General features: G+C 40.7%; 1 protein-coding gene across 2 annotated transcripts in view; it reads left to right on the forward strand.

The window, feature by feature from the left end:
• Positions 1 to 24,944, forward strand: part of CMIP (c-Maf inducing protein) — a 124,417-nt gene that overhangs the window by 54,009 nt on the left and 45,464 nt on the right. For both annotated transcript variants that reach the window (XM_075281912.1, XM_075281913.1), the window contains exons 3-6: positions 6,866 to 6,916; positions 18,669 to 18,830; positions 21,782 to 21,823; positions 23,788 to 23,850. In XM_075281912.1, coding sequence (XP_075138013.1) covers positions 6,866 to 6,916; positions 18,669 to 18,830; positions 21,782 to 21,823; positions 23,788 to 23,850 — 318 coding nt within the window. The remainder of the gene's footprint in view (positions 1 to 6,865; positions 6,917 to 18,668; positions 18,831 to 21,781; positions 21,824 to 23,787; positions 23,851 to 24,944) is intronic.

A 24,944-nucleotide genomic window follows, 5' to 3' on the forward strand; every position in this document is an offset into this window, starting at 1 on the left:
TTATAAAAAAATGCAAAAATATCATTTAAGGTCCTCTATAAAGAGAGTGTGTGGAGGACTCTCTGGCTAGTCAGGGGTTAATCGGACACTCAGTCCAGAAGGTATTATTGCGGAGTTCATTTTCCCTGAGTAAATGTTTTGCACACGCACGTGGTGCCGCTTTACCCGTCCCCTCCTCTTAATAATCAGCAGGTAACCAGATGGAAAAATAAACAGGGGAGAAGCCTTTGGAAAGCACAATGAGGATACACAGTAGCTTGTTCAGCAGCTTGGCTATGGGTCATGGGAGATGCAGTCGTGTGCTTCAGGTGGACAGGCCCGGCTTGTACTTGTCTCTGTTTAGCCGTGATCCTCTCGTGTCGTGAATTCAGCCGTTGTTTATATTGTGAGGTTAAAAAAAAAGTGCGAAAACAAGAAAGATGAAAAAATATTAAAATGTAAAAATATTATTAAATAAAAGCAAAAAAAAAAAAAAAAGAGTGAGAAATATCCATGTATCTGAAATATTGATCACTGACAAGGGAAAGAGTTTGTAAAATATCGTAATGGGGAAAAGATTTGACTTGATGTTGGGATTCCCATATTTCCAGGGAAAGGGACTATTTTATACCCCCCTTCCAATGGAAAAGCAGCCAGCTGGTAATGGGAGTACAGACCCAATATGCAAACCAGACTTAAGGTGTATTCATGGGGTGCTGTCATATTGGAGATTCTAAACCGCAATTTGACTACACCATGTGAATATATCCTAAAACTGGCCTGATCAAGTCATTACTAGTGATCCCAGAAGACAGAAGCCACTTGGTGTCATAAAATATCACTGAAAACACTTTGATGCTATAGTTTATGCATCTAAACTAATTGTGTCATTTAAAGGGGTTGTTCACTTTAATCTTTTCAACAGTAGATCCAAAAGCCCCCCCCCCAATAACAGCGCCATCCTTTAATATTAGTAAAAACATATCCTTGTGGCTACAAACCAATGAAATAATGCAGAGCTATTCATGTTTTTATGGATATGCAAATCAGTTTGAAAGTCCATTGAGGGCGGGGCCTGATTAACTATAAATACCAACAGGGAACTGTGATGCAGACAAAGGCTTAAAATGTTCGGTAGGATTATGGAGAACATGTTGGGCACATATATTTGCAAATGTCAAATCAGACCTTCCTTCTAGACTGATTTGCATGGCCCTATAAAGATGATTATCATCTGTCTGAGGCCAGATGTATGTTTCTCCTATTGAAGGTCCCTACATGAGACATTTATCGGTTTGGGAGATGTTTGAGACCTGACAGGCTCGCTTTAAGTCCTGGTCCTCCATCCTTACACTGAACTCAAGGTGTCCCACTGCTTGGTCCTCCTGAGCTGTAATCTGTAGTCTACCCATCATTTACTAGCAGTGGGATCACTAAAGGATAACAGAGTATTAGGTACATTTGTTAGCCCTCTGTCACGTGTACGGCCGCATATATGTCTTTTACTTGTCTAATGGAAGAAGTCCTGCATGCATTAAAAACATAAATGATGGAAGACAAAGTCCATCATGTTATTTACATTCATTTGTCACACATAAAGGACATTAATAATGGTAGTGGGAACGTAATCTTGCTTAGTTCAGGGTGCCTAAAAATAATTCATTTTTAAGGTTATGGTGGTTTTCAATTTTAATCTTAAATTTCTTGTTTTTCTTGAGGCCGAGACCACACGAGGCGTAGTCACAGCAGGTTAGCCTGCATAATTGCCAGTTGCCAGCCTCCTGTGATGTTTGGTACCAGTGTGGTGGATGGGATTTATACAAATAGTCACTGCTGAAATCCACAACAGGTCTATTTCATGCCCATTGCAGTACAGAGTTTACAAACCGAACCACCCGCAGGGATATAACCCATGGCGGAAACCAGATGGTTTTTGCTATGGGATGTCCATGATGCCTTTAGAAATAGCTAACAAAAAGTTCACAGAGAAGGAATCGGACATATCTGACAAGGCTTCCTTGTCCAACCACCCAACTATTGACTACGGTAAAGAAACTATGATCAAGGCATGTGGCAGGAGGAAAAAGCCATCGAGGAGGGGGATGACTTTAATTTCGCGATTCTGATGAAAATTAGCAGTTCTTTTCAATGGCAAATTTAATTTCATTTTGATTGATTTATTGTTCAGCTAGTTCAGAGAAAGGCATGTCCATAGTCCTATACAGGGACCATGTCACACAACCCTTGAATATAATAACCAAAGACTTTTATGTGTCCAAACTATATACTTGTGCCAATTTTACGTGGATACACACAAAATCAATAGAAAAAAAGACTAAATCAGGACATCCTGCATCACATGCCATATTATAGCACTATTGTCCTCTAGATGCTATTCATGGAGTATATAGCATTGCATGGAGACTTCGTGTTAAGTCTGTAATAGAAGCATGTGCAGATAAGGTCCAAGCAATGCCGTGTGCTCATGTCTGTACACTATAGCAGTGCAGTTTAAAGTCTGTATTATTTTTGGTTTAGCAGACAAACCGGCCGCCCCTACTATATTTAAGCTTATGTTGGTCCTAGGAGTAACAAGATACTAAAAACACACAAATGGGTCACCAGCCCGGAACGTTTTACTGTATTATCTCTGTGTACTTTGTCACACCAAGATTCCCCTCACTGACTAGTTTTGGATGGAAGCCATTACACTTAGATGTAAGCAAATTCAGCATGAAGTAGGTTTTTATAGGGGCCCCGCATTAACACCTCAGTGACAAACTCTCCGGAAATCCTCTTTCCATAGGGACAACTGGGACGGAGGAGAATCGGAGATTTCTGCCTCATTCAGCACAATGAACACCTAATGTGCAACGCTTCTTTGCGCTAGTTAAAAATTACAATACTCTTTGGCCGCCCAGGTGATAAATCTTTTGGTGAGCGTTAATGTCTCCTAATAGCCGGCAATGTTGTTTAGTTTACACATAAAGAGCCATTTGTACACGCGCCTCCCAGCCTTCATTTATCATGCGCTCCCTGTAATGGAAGTACTGGCCTTGTACACTATTAATGTGAGGTGTGCTCAGCATATAATAGCGACAAGGCCTCCATGGCTTTAGGCAGGGTATCATTACGGAGGTAATCTATGCCGTATATGACACCTACAACATCATTATGGACAGTACACACTGCATCAAGTAGCCATGTGATTGTGACCAGGCTGAATGATGGTGGTGAAGGAGGCTCCTTACAGACGACTAAAGAAATGTCCTGCAAGCAGGGATTCACGGGTTTCTGTAGTCAACTGCTTTGTGAGCAGAATCGGTTTCTGTTTTTAGGGTCCCCAAGCAGACCTGAAAACGTGAACAACCCCTTTAAATAACACAATTAGTTTATGTGCATAAACTATAGCATCAGTGTTTGAGCACAAGTGGGAACCTAGAGTTAGGCCTACATAGCGTGCCACAGTGAAAAACCACGGCGGCAACACCTTGCGTTTTTTTAGGCAGAGCTTTTTTAACAGTCCGCACAGTTTCTGTTTCAATTATACAAATAGGGAACCGCCAGCGGTATATATATAACCGCCGGCGTTTTTGTAGGTAAAATTAGGTGCTTATGGGACCTCACCATGTAAGACCACCTTAGGTCAAAGAGTGCTTTTTCGAATTGGAGTTATTTCTTAATGGATGTGCTAAGCATTTACAGGGTTTAACATGGAAAAATCCAGATTGACAGGTTAAACTGGCCACGCCATACATGGACGGACTTCACTGCATCAGAAATTCTGTTTTCAGCAAGTAGATGATAATCTTCAAACAAAACCTTTCACCCCCTCTGCCAAATCCAGCTCAGTGCATCATTTAATGGCCACCGCTCCACTGATTCCAGCACAATTGGAATATTTTTTTCTGTGACCCTCACTGTTCCTGAGCAATTAGTGCTGTTCATTTTGGTGCATGATATGCTAATTAGGTTCTCTGTCAGGTGGGCGGTGTCAGCCAGGAGCAGGCAAGGGGTGTGATGCAGAGCTCTAATCAGAGGCAGGTAATGTCAGAGCTTAGAATCGCACCACTTGCCTGCTCCTACCAGACAACACCCTTTTGACACTACAGGCATATCAAGCACCAAAGCTAACCGCATTTATTGCTTGGGAATGGTGGGGGCTGGAGAGAAAATTCCAACTGTGCTGGAATTGGTGGAGCAGTGCCTATTAAATGATGTACAGGTTTGTCAATGGTGACGAAAATGAAATTGGTTCTTCAGTACTATGAAGCTGAGGATCTGGCCATGGGATAGGCCATCCATATTAGATTGCTTGAGCTCTGGCTCTCAGTGCATCCACTAATCTGCTGATTTTATGGACTGCGGCAAATTGTTTATACTTTTTAGATGTGGCTGCGACTAAGCAGCTCAGTCCCATTCACGTAAATGGATACAGCAGTGTGCTTGGTAACCATTGATCGAGAGACACCGCTGTCACCGGAGTACCGCACCCCTTCAATCAACTGATCAGTGGGGTGTTGAGTTGGGTCCCTTTTTCTTAGATCTTAAAGGGATTGCCCACTTTCAGACCTATATTGAGAGAGAAATCTTTTGTTTGTGTCATAAAAAATTATAAACTTTTCCAGTATATTTTCTGTATCTATTCCTCACTGTTTTCTAGATTTCGGCTTGCTGTCATTCATTCTGTTATTTCAAATGGATAAAAGTCTGACCATGGTCATGTGATTTACAGTCCATGGTCATGTGATATACAGTCCATGGTCATGTGATTTACAGTCCATGGTCATGTGATATACAGTCCATGGTCATGTGATTTACAGTCCATGGTCATGTGATTTACAGTCCATGGTCATGTGATTTACAGTCCATGGTCATGTGATATACAGTCCATGGTCATGTGATATACAGCCCATGGTCATGTGATATACAGCCCATGGTCATGTGATTTACAGTCCATGGTCATGTGATATACAGTCCATGGTCATGTGATATACAGTCCATGCTCATGTGATTTACAGCCCATGGTCATGTGATATACAGTCCATGGTTATGTGATATACAGTCCATGGTCATGTGATTTACAGCCCATGGTCATGTGATTTACAGCCCATGGTCATGTGATTTACAGCCCATGGTCATGTGATTTACAGTCCATGGTCATGTGATTTACAGTCCATGGTCATGTGATATACAGTCCATGGTCATGTGATATACAGCCCATGGTCATGTGATATACAGCCCATGGTCATGTGATATACAGCCCATGGTCATGTGATTTACAGTCCATGGTCATGTGATTTACAGTCCATGGTCATGGGATTTACAGCCCATGGTCATGGGATATACAGCCCATGGTCATGTGATATACAGTCCATGGTCATGTGATATACAGTCCATGGTCATGTGATGGACACACAGGTGCACAGCTGATTACCAGGCAGAGGTCTGATTACTGGGCTGAGACTATAATGGGCTGTGCACCTGTGTGTCCATCACATGACTATTGACTGTATATCACATGACCATGGACTGTATATCACATGACCATGGACTGTATATCACATGACTGTGGTCAGAAATTCATCCACTAAATGTAAGCAGAAGGAACAACAGCAAGCAGAGATCTAGAAAACTGTGAGGGATTTATATAGAGGGTATACTGGAAAATTGTACAACTTTTATTACGCAACAATAACATTTGTCTCTCGATATTGGTCTGAAAGTGGACAACCCCTTTAAGATAGGCTATAAATCTTTAAGTTGTAGAAAAGCCCTTTAAACTTGTATTTGTTCTATATATCAGGAACTAAACAACATGCATTTTAGAAATCCCAGCTTCTTCATTATCTGTTTTCTAAGGCCTCAAGGCCTTTGTCGTTCTAAGCTTAGATTTTTGTGGCCATTTTGCTATTCCAATAGATCCTTGTGCCTATTAGCTTATCCATGATGTGTACAGTGTAGCCATGGAGGTGCACTTTAAGGCTCGGCCCCTTAAAGCAGTTCCTTGGTTCTTTAACTGACTCTTGAGGCAGAACACATTGAAAGTGCCAAAGGCAGAACGAACTCACCTTGGCAAGCCAGCAGGTTTACTTATCACTTGGACACTGGGTCTATAATGTGAACCTGTGATCGGAGATGCTGTTCCCTCATCAATTGTTGTCGCTGGAAAAAAAAAGGCTGTATTGTTCATTTTCAATAACAGACTTTGCTGCCCTGATTAAATGTGTACCCAGCATGGAGCAAATATTGACATACACTGCAGGAAGCAGATACTAAAGAACCATTGTTATTTGTACACCACACCAAGTCTGCCTGGAGGCCACTAATGTGTCCAGAGCAGGAAGAGCTGATATTTACCTGCGAGGAGATTCCAGGAAATAAATATGAACTGAATGAGATTATGGAGGTGGGCTGTGCCCACCATGATAAAGGAGAGTTATTGCCTTCATCAAAGAACAGCTACTTGGTGAGGGGCTGCTCTTCTGGGACCACAAAAGGTTGACTAGAATTGGAGTGGTGGGTTTTTTATTTTTTGTCAGAAAGAGCGCCACATCTACTTTTGGGTTCTGCCAGGTATTGCAGCTTGTATCCATTAATCAGCACGGCTGACATGATGAAGCCGCAAGTGATCTGACGTTTCTGATGAAGGGTTTGCAGTTGTTAGATTTTCATTGCATATGATTTGGAAGAATGTTTGCAAAATACATTAATATACATGATTTATTAGATTTTTCTGTGTTTGGCAGAAAACCAGCAAGCAAGATATCCAACTAGCCATTAACTTGCTTGTACTTGTTATCCTTCTGATGTTATGGCGCCTGTGACAAATCACCGAGACCATAGAATCCAGGCTTATACTTACTACCTTGTTCTTCCATTACAGGCGGCAAACAGCTATCTGAGAGACCAGTGGTTCCATTCTTTGCAGTGGAAGGTGAGTAAAACTCTATTGCCTCAAGCACTTGTTTGCATGGACGTAGTTATAATAAAAGCTTCTCCCTAGAGAAGAGTGTTCACCATGGTTAATAAGTATTGGATTACGTCTTCATGTCTTGTTTACTAACTTTCTTTATGTACACTGTACAGATCTTAAAGATGTCCTGAAGACAGGTCACTAATATCAGGCCTGTGATGGTTTAACACCCAGCACTCCCATAGCTCTTCTCACTACACAGAGAATGGAGTAGTAAGCAGGCAGCTCTGTTTTCTGTGCACTGGCGGTGCTGGGTCCTTGCAGTTTGGGCTTCATTGATAGGGAGCTGATCTGCAGTACCTGATCTGGCCACTATTCAGAGAACAGCACTGTTTGCTTCCTGCTCCATTCTCTGTGAGAGAACAGCCCTTCAGTGGGGGTGTTGGGTGTACAACCCTCACTAATCTCATACAGATGATCTAAGGATAGGGCATCAATATGTTTAGCCTGGAAAATCCCTTTAAGTTACATGTCCTATATTCTAAACCCATCCAGATCTGTAATAAATAACTTCTGATCATGGTTATTAATATAGGCTGGTAAATAACCTGACTGCTGAAGTTTCTGTATCTGTTGTTACACAATAGGTTTATCAATGGAATAGGCATTTCATAAGATAACATCATTGAGGTCACAGGGTTGGAGCCCTCACTTATTTCCACATTACCCTACAGAAGCTGATCCAGCTCTCCATAGACAGCCTTAGTAATAGAGTGCTATGGAAGTCATTGGCGCCATATCAGATAATTGGGTAAAGAAACCTCCGAGCAGCACTAAATGGCTTTGGAATAGAACGCGCTGCAGAATATGCTTGCGCTATATAAGCCAGCAAAATGAAATAAATGTTAAAAATTGGTAGGAAAACAGGGAACCGAGTTGCGTGACGTTCTGATGCAGCTTTATGATCTATCATTAAAATTTCCCCTTTACTGCCAAACCTTACAGCTCTTTCTGGCTTAGGAACCTGTATTTTACATATAATCACAATGTATGAAGGAAAGTGTAGTAAAATGAAGACGCTGCAATCTGTGTGTGGCGTGGAGGACGCTCTATGTTCCATGAGGTTGGCTTTGTGGTGTTTCTTTAGACAAACTGGTTTGTGATTCACTGGAGAGATTTAAAGGGGAACTCTACTTCGGAATAACATTCTTAACATTTTTCACAGTCAGACCTGCAATTTTAAGGAACTATGTAAATTATCTTCCCTTGTTGTTTTTTTTTTTTTTCCTCTTTACGTTTAATACGTTACTCGAGTTATAATCGGGTGCTAGAAAAGATGGTGCAGCACATAGGGCAACATAACAGTTTTCACATATTGTTCAGGGCAGAGCCAAAATGGTGTGTCTTTCCAAGGACTACTATCAAAGACAATGGAACAATGTCATATAACATCGCATATCCAATATTTCTATGGTGAGGGGTTTGTCAGGAGCAGAAGAGCTTGACGTATCATCTGTTACAGCGACGCTTAGTTATTCCAATACATCAACTAGACGGCAAATGCAAACTTTGCCTGCCGTATCTATAAGACACTCAGTGTAGTGGTGCAGGTTAACAGATCTTGGTTTATTCCTTACACAACACTTTAGAACGTCGGCTCTCATGGTATATACTGGAACCTGGTGTGAAATCATGGTAATGGTCTCTGGGGTCATATTCTGGAAGGAAGAATGAAATGTCCTTTCATCTGTTCTGTATAGCTAGGAAGTTAATACTGCTTTGCTTGTGGATTACCTACAAGGTGTTAGTCAAAGGGACACTGGTGATTTCGGTGACTCATTGTATCATCTAAAAGACCCTCCCTCTCAGTGATAGTGATCTACTCGCAGCTGTATTTTCGGCACCAGGGTGGCATGTACGTCCTTTTACACCAGACTTCATTATGAGAACCTTGTGCTGAATAATGGAAGTTGACTATATCCGCAATAATGGAAGTTGACTACTATATCCACATATTTTAGTTAAGCAAACGCCTTAACTTGTGGTGCTGTAAAGGTTAATTGTCATGCCGGCAATGGCTTTAGGTTCCAGGCGACACATAGACGGGAAGCCGTGTACCATCTCAAGTCAGGTAGTCGCTAAAACAAGGAATCATTTAGGAAGGTAATTATATCAATTTCTATTCAGATGGGTGTTATCAACAGTCTAATGAACCTTTGCACCTTCACTCTGTAATTATCAGCAATTTCTGGATTCTGAGAAGCCAAGATTAGACGTCATTGGGTCCTAAACACAGTCTAAAATTGTCACCTCACCCTGCTATATTAAACAATAACTCTTTCACTGCCAGAAAAAAATAACCTGTTGCAAGGTTCATTCGGTATTTTTTTTGACAGATTTCACGTGCAGTACCAAGCATGGTGGAATGGATGAGATTATACCATGTTGAGCACTGCAGTGATAGGGTTGTGTGGTTTATTGGATGATTCTGCCAATAATCACATATGACCGTCAATACCAGGTCATGTTAGACCCTATCGAGTTTATCCGACCTTATTATGCTGTTGATAGTGTTTTGGACTTTTCCTCCAAGTTCTTTTAGAGTAGTTAAATAAATGTTTCTATCCAACCCTTGCTTTGAAGGAAATCAAGGCAGAAGTCATTTGCTGCGGGTGGTGCCTAGAAAGTAAATAACTCTTACCGTACGTTGGGTCTAGAAGTGGTTCAATGGACTCCTGAAGTCTACAGCAATGTCTTGTATAAATGTCTGAAGTGCATCAATTTTGAGGGCAACGTCTCTTGAAGTTAATGGAAATTGTGACATATACATAGACACTGGAATGCTTGTACATTGTGAAAACTGTCAATTCGGGGGTTTGAAACGAGTTCAAAGGTCGCTATGTTGGTTTGCCTATTAGCTAGTTTGTCAGTGACACCTGCCTGGGAGAACTTTGTTGTGTGACGTGACCTCATGATCTTCTCATGTGCCTACAGAAATCATTCAACTACTAGATTTATTGCCCAAAAGTGGCCTTCATTCTTCTAAATTATTACCTGGGAGGAAAGGTAGCCATGGAGTTAAGATAACTACTAGTCATGGTTTTTTTTCCAAGAGGTATAGGTGTAAGGCAGCTGTAAGAAGAGAGCGGCCATGTTGAATTCCAGTTTGTTTGATCATTCTTTCCCTTCGGTGCTAAAACTATAAGGATGAGCCTTTTTCTCAAGTAAATGGTCACCTTCAAACTCTTGAGTTAACAAATTCCCAAAATTTCCCCATAACCAATCATAACTGTAGAAGAAGTAACTGTATAAACTATCGCTTGGCTTTACAAATGGCTGCATGATCTAGAATAGTCCAAAATAAGGAGATATTGTCGAAAAGGCAACTATAGGGCTAAGGGAGAAAGGATGTTACCCTTATTCCCTGGATATCTATAACTGTTGTATAAGCCTGCTGGACCTCAAGAGCGTTCATTTTCATTGTTGGTGGCATGGTCTTAGGATTTTATATTTTTCTAAACCTTGTAGTGTACTGGATCCATAACACCTTTGCTTGTATTGTTTATTGTAAGTTCTTCTGACCAAGTTGTTCCTTTAAGTAATGTAAATTTACAAAGAATTCCTGTAGTTTCCCCTGATACTTGAGCACTGGAAACATCACAGCTACATGAAGAACCTTGGACAACTGTTACTTCTATTTTGCCAGCCATCTTTTCCCCTGTAGACATCACTAATTATGATCGTAAGTGAATTAGCAAATGCTTTTGTTCTACGGTGACCACACTTGGAACAAATTTGTTTTCTTTGCAGTTGCAGAATAAAGGTCTAGTTACACAGATTAAAGTTTGGTCTGGCATGTGACCAGAATCCTTGGTCTTGGAACTACAATAGCTGAAGAAAGCACATGGAGAGCAGGAGATGCACAGAGCTCAAAATCCTTCTTAAAAGACACAAGACCTGATGTTTGGGCATGGGCCCTAATTCTACATCTAGTAGTCAAATTACACATCAATTGTATCAGGTTTTTTGTTACAAGGAAGTGCCTTTGGACCTGAATTCCTAACCATGAGTCTACCATTAGATGTGAACTACTGCCATTGCATACAGGTAATATGTGGCTTGCCATTCCTTAAAGACTGTAGTCCTCTAATATAGCCACAACGTTTTCTTCATTTGCACAGCCAGTGTGCTAGCCGTACTTTTCACGTCACACTGACCCATTCATTTATATGGCCCCATATAGTCACGGTCCAGTGTATGGAGCTGTGAGCCATGAGTAAGACTCAGGACAGGTCCTATTCCTGCTATGCATATACATATCATCTATGTGCCATCCATTACCCATGCAGTCATGGTCTGGCCACACGCACACAGTTGTGTACATATCGCCTAAGTTGGGACTTCTAACACCCCCTTGCAGATACTGGATAATATCTAAGAATATGGAATAGTACAACTTCAAAGGGAAATTACTGTACTCTCCATTCTGAAGATTTGAAACTAGATTATCTCGTGGGTCTCATTGGAATTATCTAACCCAGTTGTCATTCGCTATATGAAGATCAGTTATAAAATCCCACCTGCACCTCACTTTCTCTTTCCCTACTTACAGATTACAAGCTTTGTTTATAGATACGAGATTTCTGAGAAAAATCAGATTTAGGAAATCTGTCTAAAAAAAACAAAAAACACCATCGATGTTGGAACTCTATAAGTGGGAAAGGAACTCTATCAATCTAGTGAGATCTAGAAGCTGCAGAAGGGAACTGCAGTACATGTTGAGATGGGAACAGGAATATTTGTATGTGGCAAGAGGTTCTGCAAGAAACTAGTAAACATGTTGTATCAACCATCTAGAAAGGTCTCGCAGGGTGCAATTAAGATGGTATCTCTATGTGGTAAACTGAGTAAGACGTTAGGTGGGTTGAATGACTTGCATAGAGAAGAAATCTACTCCATACCTGGTGGCATTGTGTAATAGTTAAACCGTTTTAGTTAAATATTTCTATGTTCAGTTCCAGAATATTGAATTATACCGCCATCTCCGTGACTGGCCTTATTTGGCGGGCGGATGGATACCATTCCTAAGTGGCACAGTATAATTATTTTTTTCTTTTGCTTGCTGTGAAGTCCCTTTGGAAATTGGCAGATGCTCCCTCTATGGAAAAATTGTAGTTTATAGGATTAATTCTTATTTTCAATATGAGCACTGGTGAAGGGGAAAATCCTGTGAATAGGAGTGGGATTCCTTGGAGATATTAGAGACCCTGGATACAGGACCATACTGTCCCACACTCCAATGACATACTCATAGGGAGCTTAGATTGGATATGATGGCACTATATAAGTAAGCAAAATAAAGAAGAACTTGATTTAATGGGGTTTTGCAGGCCAAAAGTTTATTTTTTTCATACTTATGACCTATCTATTATACAGCTGATCGGTGTGGGGTCTGGGTGTTGGACCCGCACAGATCACATACTGATGACCGATCTTTTGGATAGGTCATCAGTATGGAAAACCCATTTAGGGCCTAACAACCTCTTTAATAGGTTTACCCCTAGGCCAGTCCTATATGTTTATTATGTGATATTGAAGTTGCTATTTTTTTTTCTTTCTCCTTATATTTTAATATTACCTTTTGACAATTACTGTTTTCTTTAGATTTTGCTCTCATAAGAGTTGATTGAATGTTATTGGGGTAACGATAGGATGTATCGTAGAGTTAGTCTGATTATTATTTTTTTATTGCTGTTTTGTATCTGAGTTTTAAAAAATAAAAAGCAAAGCTGAATGGGTTCCAGCCTCTCGCTCCGTTTAGTCGGAGCATATGGCTGTTCTGTTTCATGCACAAATCACTCCCAGCTGCATGTGCTTTTCAAGCTATTGTAATTCTAGAACCAAGGCCTCTGGTCATGTGCCAGACCGAGCATTAATCTCTGTAACTAATGGCTACGTGCATGTGCTGAAGGCCTCAGACACAAAGGGATGGAAGTCACGCATGATCTTATATAGAGAAAGAAACAATAATATATATATGGGATGAAACAAAACATTACTGGGTTTGGGTTCTGCAAACTGGTATCCTGCATAGAGGTCAGGTCTGCTTAAGTTTAGGGATTGGTGAATGGGGCGATGCTCAAAATCACTTTTATCAGCAAAGCACAAGATTCTTCTTCTGACATGCCATAGAGAGGTGTCAGAAGATGGCATAGGAACCCAAGCCAAGAACCCAAGAAGGCCAAGCCAATTGAAATTGGTGTAGTAGTGTAGTGTTGTAAAAGAGGACTGAGACCCTCAATCGCCCTCAGATTAAGGAGTCTGTGCACCCTTTAGTGTGAAGAGACTCTTTCACATCATTCAAGCTATATGCAGTGGTCTCTGTGCCTAGTCCTATACAAACACCACCCAATATATGTGATGTTCTTGATCTATACCTGCACTGTAAAATGTTTTTGTGCCAAGTCAATGCAGCCATGTGTATGTCCTATATGTGAGGATTGACAAGGTTGGTTAAAGAATAAATAACTTATTACTTGAGGGGGCTCTTAGCATTATAGTGCAGATGCATATCTGTGAAGGCATCCATGACACAACCTGGCTTGTATTCACTACATTAATCCTCAGGCATGGCAACAAGTGATGTACATACACGGCGCACTCACTAAATATTGTAAGCATACGTGCATGAAATCAGGCACGTCCTAAAATCACAAGTACTTAGAAATGTATGAGTTGTTTTCCTCTGGCGACTTATTTAAGCTGTTCCTGGAAAAGCTGGATGACCATCCTTGCCAACTTTCTAAAAGGAACATGGCACCATGCAAAATGTTTTCCTGTAAAGGGAGTCCGCAGGAAAGTCCATATGAATCTAGTGACTGTAACTTTGCAGGGCTGCTTCTTCATTTTCAGGAAAATCTGTTTTTTATTCTTTTGCAAATTAGTTGAGAATGGCTTTAGGGTCGTGTCTTCTCCTGCCAGGGCTTCACTATCTGCCCTAGATAGTAGCCCCTAATTGACGCCTAGCTCCTCCCCCTTGGTTGAATGACTATGTCAGTTAGGGGCACTTATCTGGAGTGGAAAGCAATGTAATGGCAGGAGAAATCCTCTCCATGTACATATATAGGACCTGCCCCCATTACAGTATTTGAATCAGAAGTATGGTAGAACATACTGATCACTTCATCACCCCCTAAAATGACTACACACCCCAGACAAGACTTCTTCAATAAATACAGAACCCTTCAATTCATTATGCAGAATTCATCACATCGCTTACATGAGATAGTCCGCAGCGTAGTGTTTTAGTACTCAGTGCTACAGCTTAGGTATTGTAGGGAAAGGTTCATGAGATTCTTCTTATCTGTCATGATGGAGGGGCTACCTAAAGGGTTACCCAGAAATTTGAATTTATGGCCTGAGCTCCAGTTTCGGCACCCCTCCGCTATGCAGGGCACACGGCCATCCGCTTCTGGTTCTGTTTTGTGTATAGTACAGTTACTGCACCCCCTCCCCACTCCCTGAACAGCTGATCAGTGCTGGGTCCACTTGTTCTCCCCTGACCGATCAGATATTTATCCTTATCCTGAAGATATTCTATAAATAAAAAAAAAAAAATTTCCCAGGAAACCCCCTTAAAAACTGGATATTTGTAGATATATGGTTGTTAGTTTTTGTGTGTTCTGTATAATGCAGACCTCAGACCTCTGCGGTTTGTAAACGTCAATTCTTGAAGATGCCACGGAAAACATCCCGATTCTGTCCCTGGTGATGGAACCTCGGAGTGAAGAATGCTGCAGAAATGAGGATAGGTGAATACGTTGCCAGGACACAGGGCCTCCAGGTTGGCCTGTTCTAGCAGGAGTTTGGGAGTCTGGACAAGTATACATCCAGTAGTCAGGCCTTTACACTTTCTTGAGTTGGTACCCTGCCGCCTTGGTATTGTTCTTATGTTATTGATCATATTATCTATTTCTATCTTATTTCTATAAGAAAGCGCGCCATGTTTTTTTTACCCAGCTTTCCCAGAGATTGTCATGATGGAGGGAGACGAGAGCTTCTGTTTACTGCTGGTCTGTAAATAACAGGTGGATTGTTCTGTTGCTCAGTAAAGCCAATCATTGCTGTTTAGAGTCAACAGTGAATAACGTTTTACCTGTGAGCCAGAAAAAAAAAAAAAATCTCTTGCGATATATGAATGTGATGTGTGCCTGGTCCTCTGCAGGCTGACCGCCTCTCTAGATGTATGACTTTCAGGCAAGGGCTTGGAAAATATACAGATAAGGTTTTTTTTCCCTCATTGTCACGCGCCTCAGCATGTGACAGCAGGAACCACAGCAACCAATGAAACCAGCAGAGCCATTTTATAAGACGCAGATCTTTCAGCACTGATCAAATATTTTAGGGTGACGGCAGAGAGCGGCGCTTTTTTTTTTTTTTTTTGTTCTGCTGATTGGTAAATAGGGAGCTCTCTTGGTCCCACGACATTGCCTGGAAAGCTGGGAATACCTGACATCCAAAGAAACCATCCCAATCCTGCATCTCGATACCCGGTAAGAGAGCCTGTCTGGTGAGAGAGGCATTTTTAACCAAATCACTGCCACAGTAGTTTATTTCTGTGGTATCGGAGGGAATCACACTTATGACTAGCTCTGTGCTGGCATTGTATATGGCATTGACTTCATGCGTTGTCTTGGTATTTTGTTCTATATAAGGAATATGTATTTGTATTTGACTTAGAACGGGTGATCAGCAATAACGATGCTTAGTTACACGGATGTAGAAGAGCTCCGATCATTGTTTAACTCTTCATTGCTGTGATTGTTTATGCATCATGATAGGGATGAGTTATGGTATATTAGATGTTACATTAGACAGCTTCTTATATTGAGGTTCCCCCGAGGCCTGCAGATCAATGGGATATCCCAACAGAGGAAATGTACTGTTACAGGTCTTCTACTGCAGTAAAATGGTATCCATCGATTCCTGTGGACACCTGCTATCTCATAGGATTTAATATGACTCTTCTCTAATATGGCCGCCTGTAATATGTTCATGCCAAATATATTTCAGTGATTAATAACATAACAAATTGGTCACTGCAGAATTATCACCACGTCTGCTTTTTTTTTGTAGATTTACCTTAAATTTCTACCTTAACACTGTGTTTTCTAGCTTTGAATTGGTTAACACGTAGGCCTCCAGGTGATACCTCGGGTAGGTTTATTTCAAGACAACCGTACCACCTGGGCAGTCAGGATATTGTTGCAATTGACGTAAGCAAATCAATGTTACTTGATCCCAGACTGTCAGCCACATTTTCATCTGTCTTTTTCTCATTCCGCCTGCATTGTTTGGCACTGTACACTGTTACATGTAGTCCACGAAACTAAAATATAGGAACACTCCGATGGCTTGATAACAGCATGACTTTATTTAGGTACATGTCAGATCCTTCTGACTAACATAAATTGAGTCTGGCAGCAAACTTGGTTTCCCGTCCTAAAATAATCTTACAATTTAAAAGTAATATAAATAATGATGTAAAAAGTTTTATATAGATAGCCACATAAAACATGGAACTTGACAGAAGAAAAATAATTATTTTGTGTGCTCACGTCTCCTATGATTTCTTGGACATATTGCAATTATTTGTGTTTGCCAGGCTTGTATTTCATGTGATGTATGTTCTATCTGCATCTGATAAATGCTTATTACTTGCCAAATGGCCTCCCATAGAAATATGCAGTATGCTTTTTATTGCTTATCTTAGTTCACTTAAATATATTGCTCCAGCAATTTATATTGTGGGGACGTTAGCTTGGTAGAAGCAGTGGTAGGGACCCAAACAGTCAAAGACAGGGACACAAAATATGCAGGAAACTGGTTTATTTAGGAAAATAAATAGACCTGCACTTCAGGCACAAAATGAGCAAAACAAAATACAGCCTTAACAGGGGGGCCACACAGTGGCTCAGTGGTTAGCACTGCAGCCTTGCAGCGCTGGAGCCCTGGTGTTGAAATCCCACCAAGGGCAAAAAACCATCTGTAAGGAGTTTGTATGTTCTCCCTGTGTTTGCATGGATTTCCATCCCATATTCCAAAGACATACTGATAGGGAAAAATGTACATTGTGAGCTCTATGTGGGGCTCACAATCTACATTAAAAAAAAAAAAAAAAAGCCTTAACCTCAGGCAAAAAATAAAATAAAATCCTGCTCGTCTGAGCGATTAACTAAACAGAAATGTCAACCAAACAATACACGTGGCTTACTATCAGCCACATGAACGAACCAAACACAACTTTGTCTCACCGGACTCAGGGTTACAGGACAGACCCATACACCTCCTTTGACTCCTTGGATCTGCACTACAATGCAGAATCTGCAGCCTTTTTCTGGCACCACACATAAGTTCAAAACCTGGAGAAGATATAGTGAGATTGCAGCACCCTGCCTGTCACCTTCTCATAATATATATATTTTTACCTTTACAATATATTTTTACCTTCGTGCATCTAAGATGTGAAAAAGAAAGGAACTTTCTTCATAGGTCTTAACTAAAAATTCCTTGTAGTTCTACTTCTAGCGCTGAAGCTCCTATGCAGAGCTGTGTGTATCCATGGTAACAGACAACAATAAAATCCCTGTGTAGTCTGATCATGCTTTCATTGTCTCTTTCATCTGTCCTTTTAGATATATATATATATATATATATATATATATATATATATATATATATATATATATATAATAATTAGATTAACAAATAGGTGACAGACATAAGGGTGTATGGTCAAGTCTAAGTCTGCACATTGTTTTGTAGTTGCCACAAAGAAGTGTAAATCTGTTTGGGAGTTGTAGAAACAAAATCTGGGAAATTTATAAACAGGACCACTTCTTCAATCCTCTCCAACTCATTGCATCCTTCGGTAGTTGCCATTCCACTGATTCTGATTCCATTGGAATTTTCTCTCTAGCCCTTACCATACCCAAGTAATCACTTTGTTACTTTCGCACTATGGTCATACTCCCTAATGTCAGATGGGTGGTTCTTGGTTGGAGCCAAAAGAGACCGGGACTGCCCACGTGACAATAGAGTATAATTGTACTGAAACTAATGGAAATGATTGATCAGGAATGGGGAGAGCTAGAGAAAGTATTCCGACAGAACCAAAATGGTTATTCATACATCAGAGTACTGTACTGATCCTGGTATAAATATAGAATTTATAAGACAAGCTGTCCACTTACATGAGAGATTGTTTTTGGGACAACTACCCAATACTGCATTAAAATGGTGTCTCAAAGAAATGGCAGCCAACATGGATAATGTTAGAATGAAACTGAAAATTGATCAAACGTAAACTACCGTAGTTTAGAAAAGCATTTATTTTGCTAGTTTTTCTAGTTTAGGAAAACCTTCTCACTAAGTCTTTTGGAGAAAGTTCATGGTATAAAGAATGTTTTGGGAGGTTTCTCATATTATGTGAGACAAAGTAGAGAACATGGCAGGCATGGTTCTGAACTTCCTGCCAGTACTGCCATTGAACACCATTACAGTCAGTCTCTCCTCAGCCTAAAATGCGTGACAAGAAGGAACACTAGTTGTCATTTTAATGCAAGACGTAAGTAGACGATAAGATGTTAGATGTAATAAATTGTATTCGGATATCTATGCCTTCTGAAGACTGGAGTTTGATCTTGAGGCCTGAGATTTGTTAGAAGCCATATGTTCGTATATATGTATATAATTGTGTAATTTTGTCTTGCAGAAAAAGATTTACAAGTACAAAAAGGTCCTGAGCAACCCAAATCGTTGGGAGGTTGTGTTGAAGGAGATTAGGTCCTTGGTGGACATGGCACTGACCTCTCCCCTGCAAGATGACTCCATCCACCAGGCACCACTAGAAATTGTCTCCAAGTTACTATCAGAGGTAAGTGTTTGGGGCTGTAACCCAGTTATCTGTCTTATACCAATGGGCGTAGATTTGTAGAAAGCGATAACTATATGTACTATCAGTTGATAGACTATATCCGTCTGTTGTCTGCATCCTATTTACTGTAATCTGAAGAGCAACCAGGTGAGACTTAAATTTCTTTAAGAAGCCAGAAATAGTAGACAAGTAAATTCCAAACTAACTATGCCTCCTCTAAGCACAGACTTTTACTAAGGCTTGTTCCCAACAACGTTCATGCGATGTGCCATCAAATTCCTAACACAGGAGAATATTGTGGGCCCCTTCAAGGAACCGAAATGTAAAGATTGAGAAAGAACATCTAACCTATTCCACCAAAAATCTGGAAATAATCTAAATCTAACCAGATATAAAATTCATCACATACCAATCAGTCCAGACCACAAAGTGTATGTGCTATAACATAAAGTAGCCTCGGTAGTGAAGAACCGGCGACTGTAACCTGTTTATAATATGATGACTCACTCCTATTAAGCTGTCAGTAAAATAAATGTCCTTAGTTCATTGTATGCAAGGAAAGTTTGCCCCATTGAGGAAGCAAAATTTTTATATGTTTTGGCACAATTAATTTTGTACACAATGATGTGTCCAAAGAATGGAACAATTTGTTTTTCTGTTCTCCATCTGGGACTGGTTGGAAATCCAATGATTTTTGTGTTAACTGTAAACACTTCAGTCTCTTCCGTTCACAGTCGATGGCAGAAGGCTGGAATAACAATTAATATCAAGTATTAAATGCTTTTTAGAAATGCAGAGATCATTCCCATTCTGAAAATCTTTCACAGGACAGGTGTTTTGGTAATGGTCATGTGGTGGAGGTATCTAAGGTGTGGGGTCATCTTTGGTGAATCCTTATGAAAACATACTTTGACATTTGCAATTTCCTAATTCCAGATTGTTATCAGAATTGTAGCGCAGAAGTGTTTATGTATATGTATAGTTTTGCGAATTTTAGAATTGCCTATGTTTGCTTTGCACTCGTGCTAAATATAGGATGGCTTATAACATCCCGCATTTCTCTCCTATGACAGACTACTGTCTGCTGCGGACTATATTCTGCGTTTCGATCTTTAGACCCACAATACATTTACTCTTTAGTTTTTGCATTTAGAATTCTGTTTCTAGGACCGCGCATGAATGTTCTGTCGGATCAGACAGGTTTCCATCAGTCTGATCCCATTGTTTTGAGCATAGTAGACATAATGATTATGGTTAGTTGTTGCGTGTTGTTTGGTTTGATAACAGTCTTTACTTCTGTGGCTTGTTACAGACTTTATATTTTAAAGATGTGATGTCCGAATTCACGTCACGTTTTCAGTGACTCAAAAGTTAGAATATCTAATGATGTAAGAGGTAAAGAGGTTTTGTCTGTGACATGTTTTCAAGACATTGAATGTCGATACGAACTCCATCACAGACACAGGCTTAGACATGGGTTTGGCACACAAACATGTAAGGCCATCAAACTTACTTTGGTTGGTGCTTGAGTTCCACAGTATCCTTTCTATGCAGATGGCCTTTTGACCATTACTGCTTTATGTAAGTGAAAGCTAAACCATATATTGCAATATACACTATGTGATCAAAAGTATCCAGACACCCCCAAAACATACGTTTTTCATATAAGATGCATTGTGCTGCCACCTACTGCCAGGTACTCCATATCAGCGACCTCAGTAGACATTAGACATCGTGAGAGAGCAGAATGGGAACTCACGGACTTCGAATGTGGTCAGGTGATTGGGTGCCACACATCACGCAGGTCAATGCCAAACGACGCCTCGCTTGGTGTAAGGAGCGTAAACATTGGACGATTGAACAGTGGAAAATCGTTGTGTGGAGTGACGAATCACAGTACACAATGTGGCGATCCGATGGCAGGGTGTGGGTATGGCGAATGCCCGGTGAACGTCATCTGCCAGCGTGTGTAGTGCCAACAGCAAAATTCGAAGGCGGTGGTGTTATGGTGTTATCGTGTTTTTCATGGAGGGGGCTTGCACCCCTTGTTGTTTTGCATGGCACTATCACAGCACAGGCCTACATTGATGTTTTAAACACCTTCTTGCTTCCCACTGTTGAAGAGCAATTCGGGGATGGCGATTGCATCTTTCATCATGATCGAGCACCTGTTCATACTGCACGGCCTGTGGCGGAGTGGTTACACGACAATAACATCCATGTAATGGACTGGCCTGCACAGAGTCCTGACTTGAATCCTATAGAACACCTTTGGGATGTTTTGGAACGCCGACTTCGTGCCAGGCCTCACCGACCTACATCGATACCTCTCCTCAGTGCAGTACTCCGTGAAGAATGGGCTGCCATTCCCCAAGAAACCTTCCAGCACCTGATTGAACGTATGCCTGCGAGAGTGGAAGCTGTCATCAAGGCTAAGGGTGGGCCAACACCATATTGAATTCCAGCATTACCGATGGAGGGCGCCACCAACTTGTAAGTCATTTTCAGCCAGGTGTCCGGATTCTTTTGATCACATAGTGTATCTGCACCATAGGATGTTTACTGGGATACCACTCCATGTGACGTGTTCTCTTGCTAAGTGCAATGACAGGACCCAGGTACATGGACAGGATAGATTGGCTTGAGTGTAAAGCTTGTTTGTATGGCTTTGTAGGAGGTATGCTTAGCACATTTCACCGTCAAATCCAATTCAAAATTCTACAACGTGAAATAATGGTGAAAAATTGGGGGAAATCTCGATTTTCATGGTTAATGAGATACAAGGTAATCTTTACACACTGGTCCCCAGACCTCTAATGTAGTAGTGTGAAATTGCTCTAACCACAGATGTCCTATACACTTTTTCCTGTGTCCTCCTTTGATCTCTGATGTCTCACTTGTACTAAGATGGTTTCACAGAGAGATAATTGTTGATGATTTATTCCTTGCAGAACCTTAACCTAACCACTCAGGAGCACGAGAGCATAATTGTGGTAAGTGAAGACTTTTCTTTTCCCAATATTTGGGCCTTATCTGTCATATGTTGTTGGGTTTGGTGGTCGGAGGACTTCAATTTACATACCCTGTTTTACTGTGCTTTAACATAAATGATAGGGTGGATCTTTTTGACATAATACTCCAGCAATGGATATAGGCAGTAATATTTGTTCTTTGGTCTTTACAATAATAGGGGAGCCTATAAGTGACACCTACATACTGTAGAGGGTTATCCTTCAGAAGGCCATCACTGTTTTATCAGGGGAATTGACCTCTATAACCTCTGCTGATAAGCACAATGTTGTAATAATAAATGGTGCAGACAATTGTATGGACAAGCCAATGTGTCAGTATAAACAATGAAGAAGAACAATGGCCCTGATCTGCAATGTTCTATGAGTAAAAAGAGAAAACAGTGGCAAGTGTAATATTATGCAGACTCCTAGTGAGTGTAGAGAACAAATAGGTAAGCACTCAATTTTTTGTTATTTTCTAAGTTACAACAAACTGGGCTTGGTAGGATATACAAGAACAGCAGCAGGTGTCAGGCTGACGTCATGGTGGGTAGTGGACGTGGATGAATGAGCGTGATGCTCAAACTCATACGAATCCAAGAAAAACCCTGTGCTTGAGGGCTCAAACTCTTAAAGAATGCTTTATTAACAATCCTATCTCACAATACATTTCAGGGTCTAGGCCCTTATTCAGATGCAAACATGCACAGAAACATGTCCATTGTGATGGGCAATAGTCTAGGATGTCAAATCCATACTGAAAAAAAATATTGATTGGGTAGGCCATCATTGTTAATCTCCTGCAGCACCCCTTTAAGGAGGACTTTCCATTACTTCCACCAACTCAACCACTTTTTATTCCTTAGTGGGCACCACTGTCTAGCCCAGCTCTTACACTGTCCACCTCTGAGTCACGCCCCCTTGCCTGCTCCTGCCTGACCCTGCCCACTTGACATTATAGCCTAGTTAGCAGATCAGACATGAAAGCTAACTGCTCAGATTGCTTAGGATCCGTGGAGTCTAGAGAAAAAAATGCACTGGAATCAGTGGAGGGGCGCCTACTAAAGGATATAAAGAATTGGAGATGGCGAAGGTGGTGCATGGGTGTCTTTAATTTAAAAAATGATTTTTAGAGAGAGTCCATTTTATTTAGTTGCACAGAGTAAATGTATTTATGTATCGTATACAACCCGATTCGGGGATATCCACATAGCACCTTCCACCGGTGAGCACATACACTTCCTTCTAGTAACCTGATAGCATTATAATGAAGGCAAGAAGAGTAGCGGTGACCTTCCCGTATATTTACATCACCACATTCGGTTGCCTGGTTATAGGATAATTAGGTGACCTGAGTTTTCTGAAAGTTTGACAGTTGTTTAAAAGAAACGCGAAATAAACAAACTCCGGCGCTCGTAAAGTATCGTCTGTTGTTACACTGGTAATGGAAAATGGAAAAACACCATCATTTCTAGAGAGCTGTGTTAGCCGAGCACGAAGAAAGAAGTGTCCGCATTAAGCGCTGCTCAAGCCATCAATGGGATGTTAGTTTAGATAAATTCTCATGGTTTGCGTAGTGACGTAGTCCTATGTGACAGTGAGAATCCCAGTTTCTTCAGCTGTCACATAAAAGTAGAGCAGGCAACCAGTCTCAGCCACTAAGCCAGCGCGTGCAAGAATATTTACTGGGTCTTGTGACCTTAAAGAAGTTCATTGGACTATATCAATAGAGCTGAAATGACAGCCCACTATGCATAGTCTGATTTCCTAATATAATGTATGATGTATAATGCCATAGGTAACAGATTTCTTCCATAGCTTAGATTTTATGTAGCTCCTTTTCTCTTATAATGTGCTGAGGATTTTGACAACATAACATGGCTAAACCTATTGACGTAATACATTGTATTATTAAATTGTGTAACATGCATTTGTTATTTTTTTAGGCTATTGCTCCTCTCTTGGAAAACAACCACCCTCCTCCTGATCTCTGTGAATTCTTCTGTAAGGTATGACACCTACCTGTGTTGTAAAGCTGAAACTCTCATCATATTCTGCCAGTCAAAGTGCTACGGTGATGAGTCACCTGGTCTAAAATCTCTTTAAAGGGGTTTTCCCATCTCAGTGTCTCAGCACTCTGCCTGCAGTGTCTGCTTCTCATTTCCTGTATTTCTCCCCCCCCCCTCCTCTTCCCTCTTGCTGAACAGGACACAGAACACTTATGCAGGTCAGATAATATGCAGGTGCTTGTACAGAACAGACTCAGTGTTATCTGTGTGTTTACATAGAGAGATAACAGACACTGCTTTATCAGCAAACTGCAGTTAGCTGAACCATCATCCTGCCAGCAAGAGCAGTGAGTAAGTTACATCACTTGTCCTATAGGTCCATGGTTATAGCAACGATGTGTAAACAATGGGAGGAATAAGTTCACATAGCAGGAGAACAAAGCAGAATTTCTAAACCAATATATTTAGGAAAAGTCTTCAATTTACATAAGCTACCAGTATAGATAGGATCCTTGAGATGGGACAACCCCTTTAAGGCTGAGGCCCGACGTTGCGGAAATGCAGATTTTGTTGCTTTTTTTTTTTTTTTTTTTTTTTTGAGCCAAAGCCAGGAGTGGATTGAGCAAAATGTAGAAATATGAATGCTTTTTATAGATTTCCCTTTCCCTTCGTAGTCATTCTTGGCTTTGGCTCAAAAAAACGCAACACAATTCTCAACAAAAAAAGCTACTTATCTGCAATATGGGGCCTCTGCCTAAATCAGAGTCTGTAATTAGTCTATGCATATCTGAAAATATAACTGATGTCTTACAACTTGTGTATAATATTAAAGAAAGAATAGGGGTCCACAAGGCTTAACATTGTGAGTACCGGTGCCTACCATCAATGCTTCGGGAACTGCAATTTTGAATGCATTTTTTGTGGTTGGGACTTTGATGCTTCATTTCCCTTATGAACCCGGGACAGCTGTAGTTGCCCCTGGGGAAACATGTCGGGAGAGCATAACATGAGAGCTGCAAAAAGAATTCCTATTTATATATTGAGGGTGATACAGCTCTAGTCTATCTGTATGTGAGTGTCAAAGCTCGGCAATG

The sequence above is a fragment of the Leptodactylus fuscus genome, chromosome 7, assembly GCF_031893055.1.
Source record: "Leptodactylus fuscus isolate aLepFus1 chromosome 7, aLepFus1.hap2, whole genome shotgun sequence".
NCBI classification, from domain to species: domain Eukaryota; kingdom Metazoa; phylum Chordata; class Amphibia; order Anura; family Leptodactylidae; genus Leptodactylus; species Leptodactylus fuscus.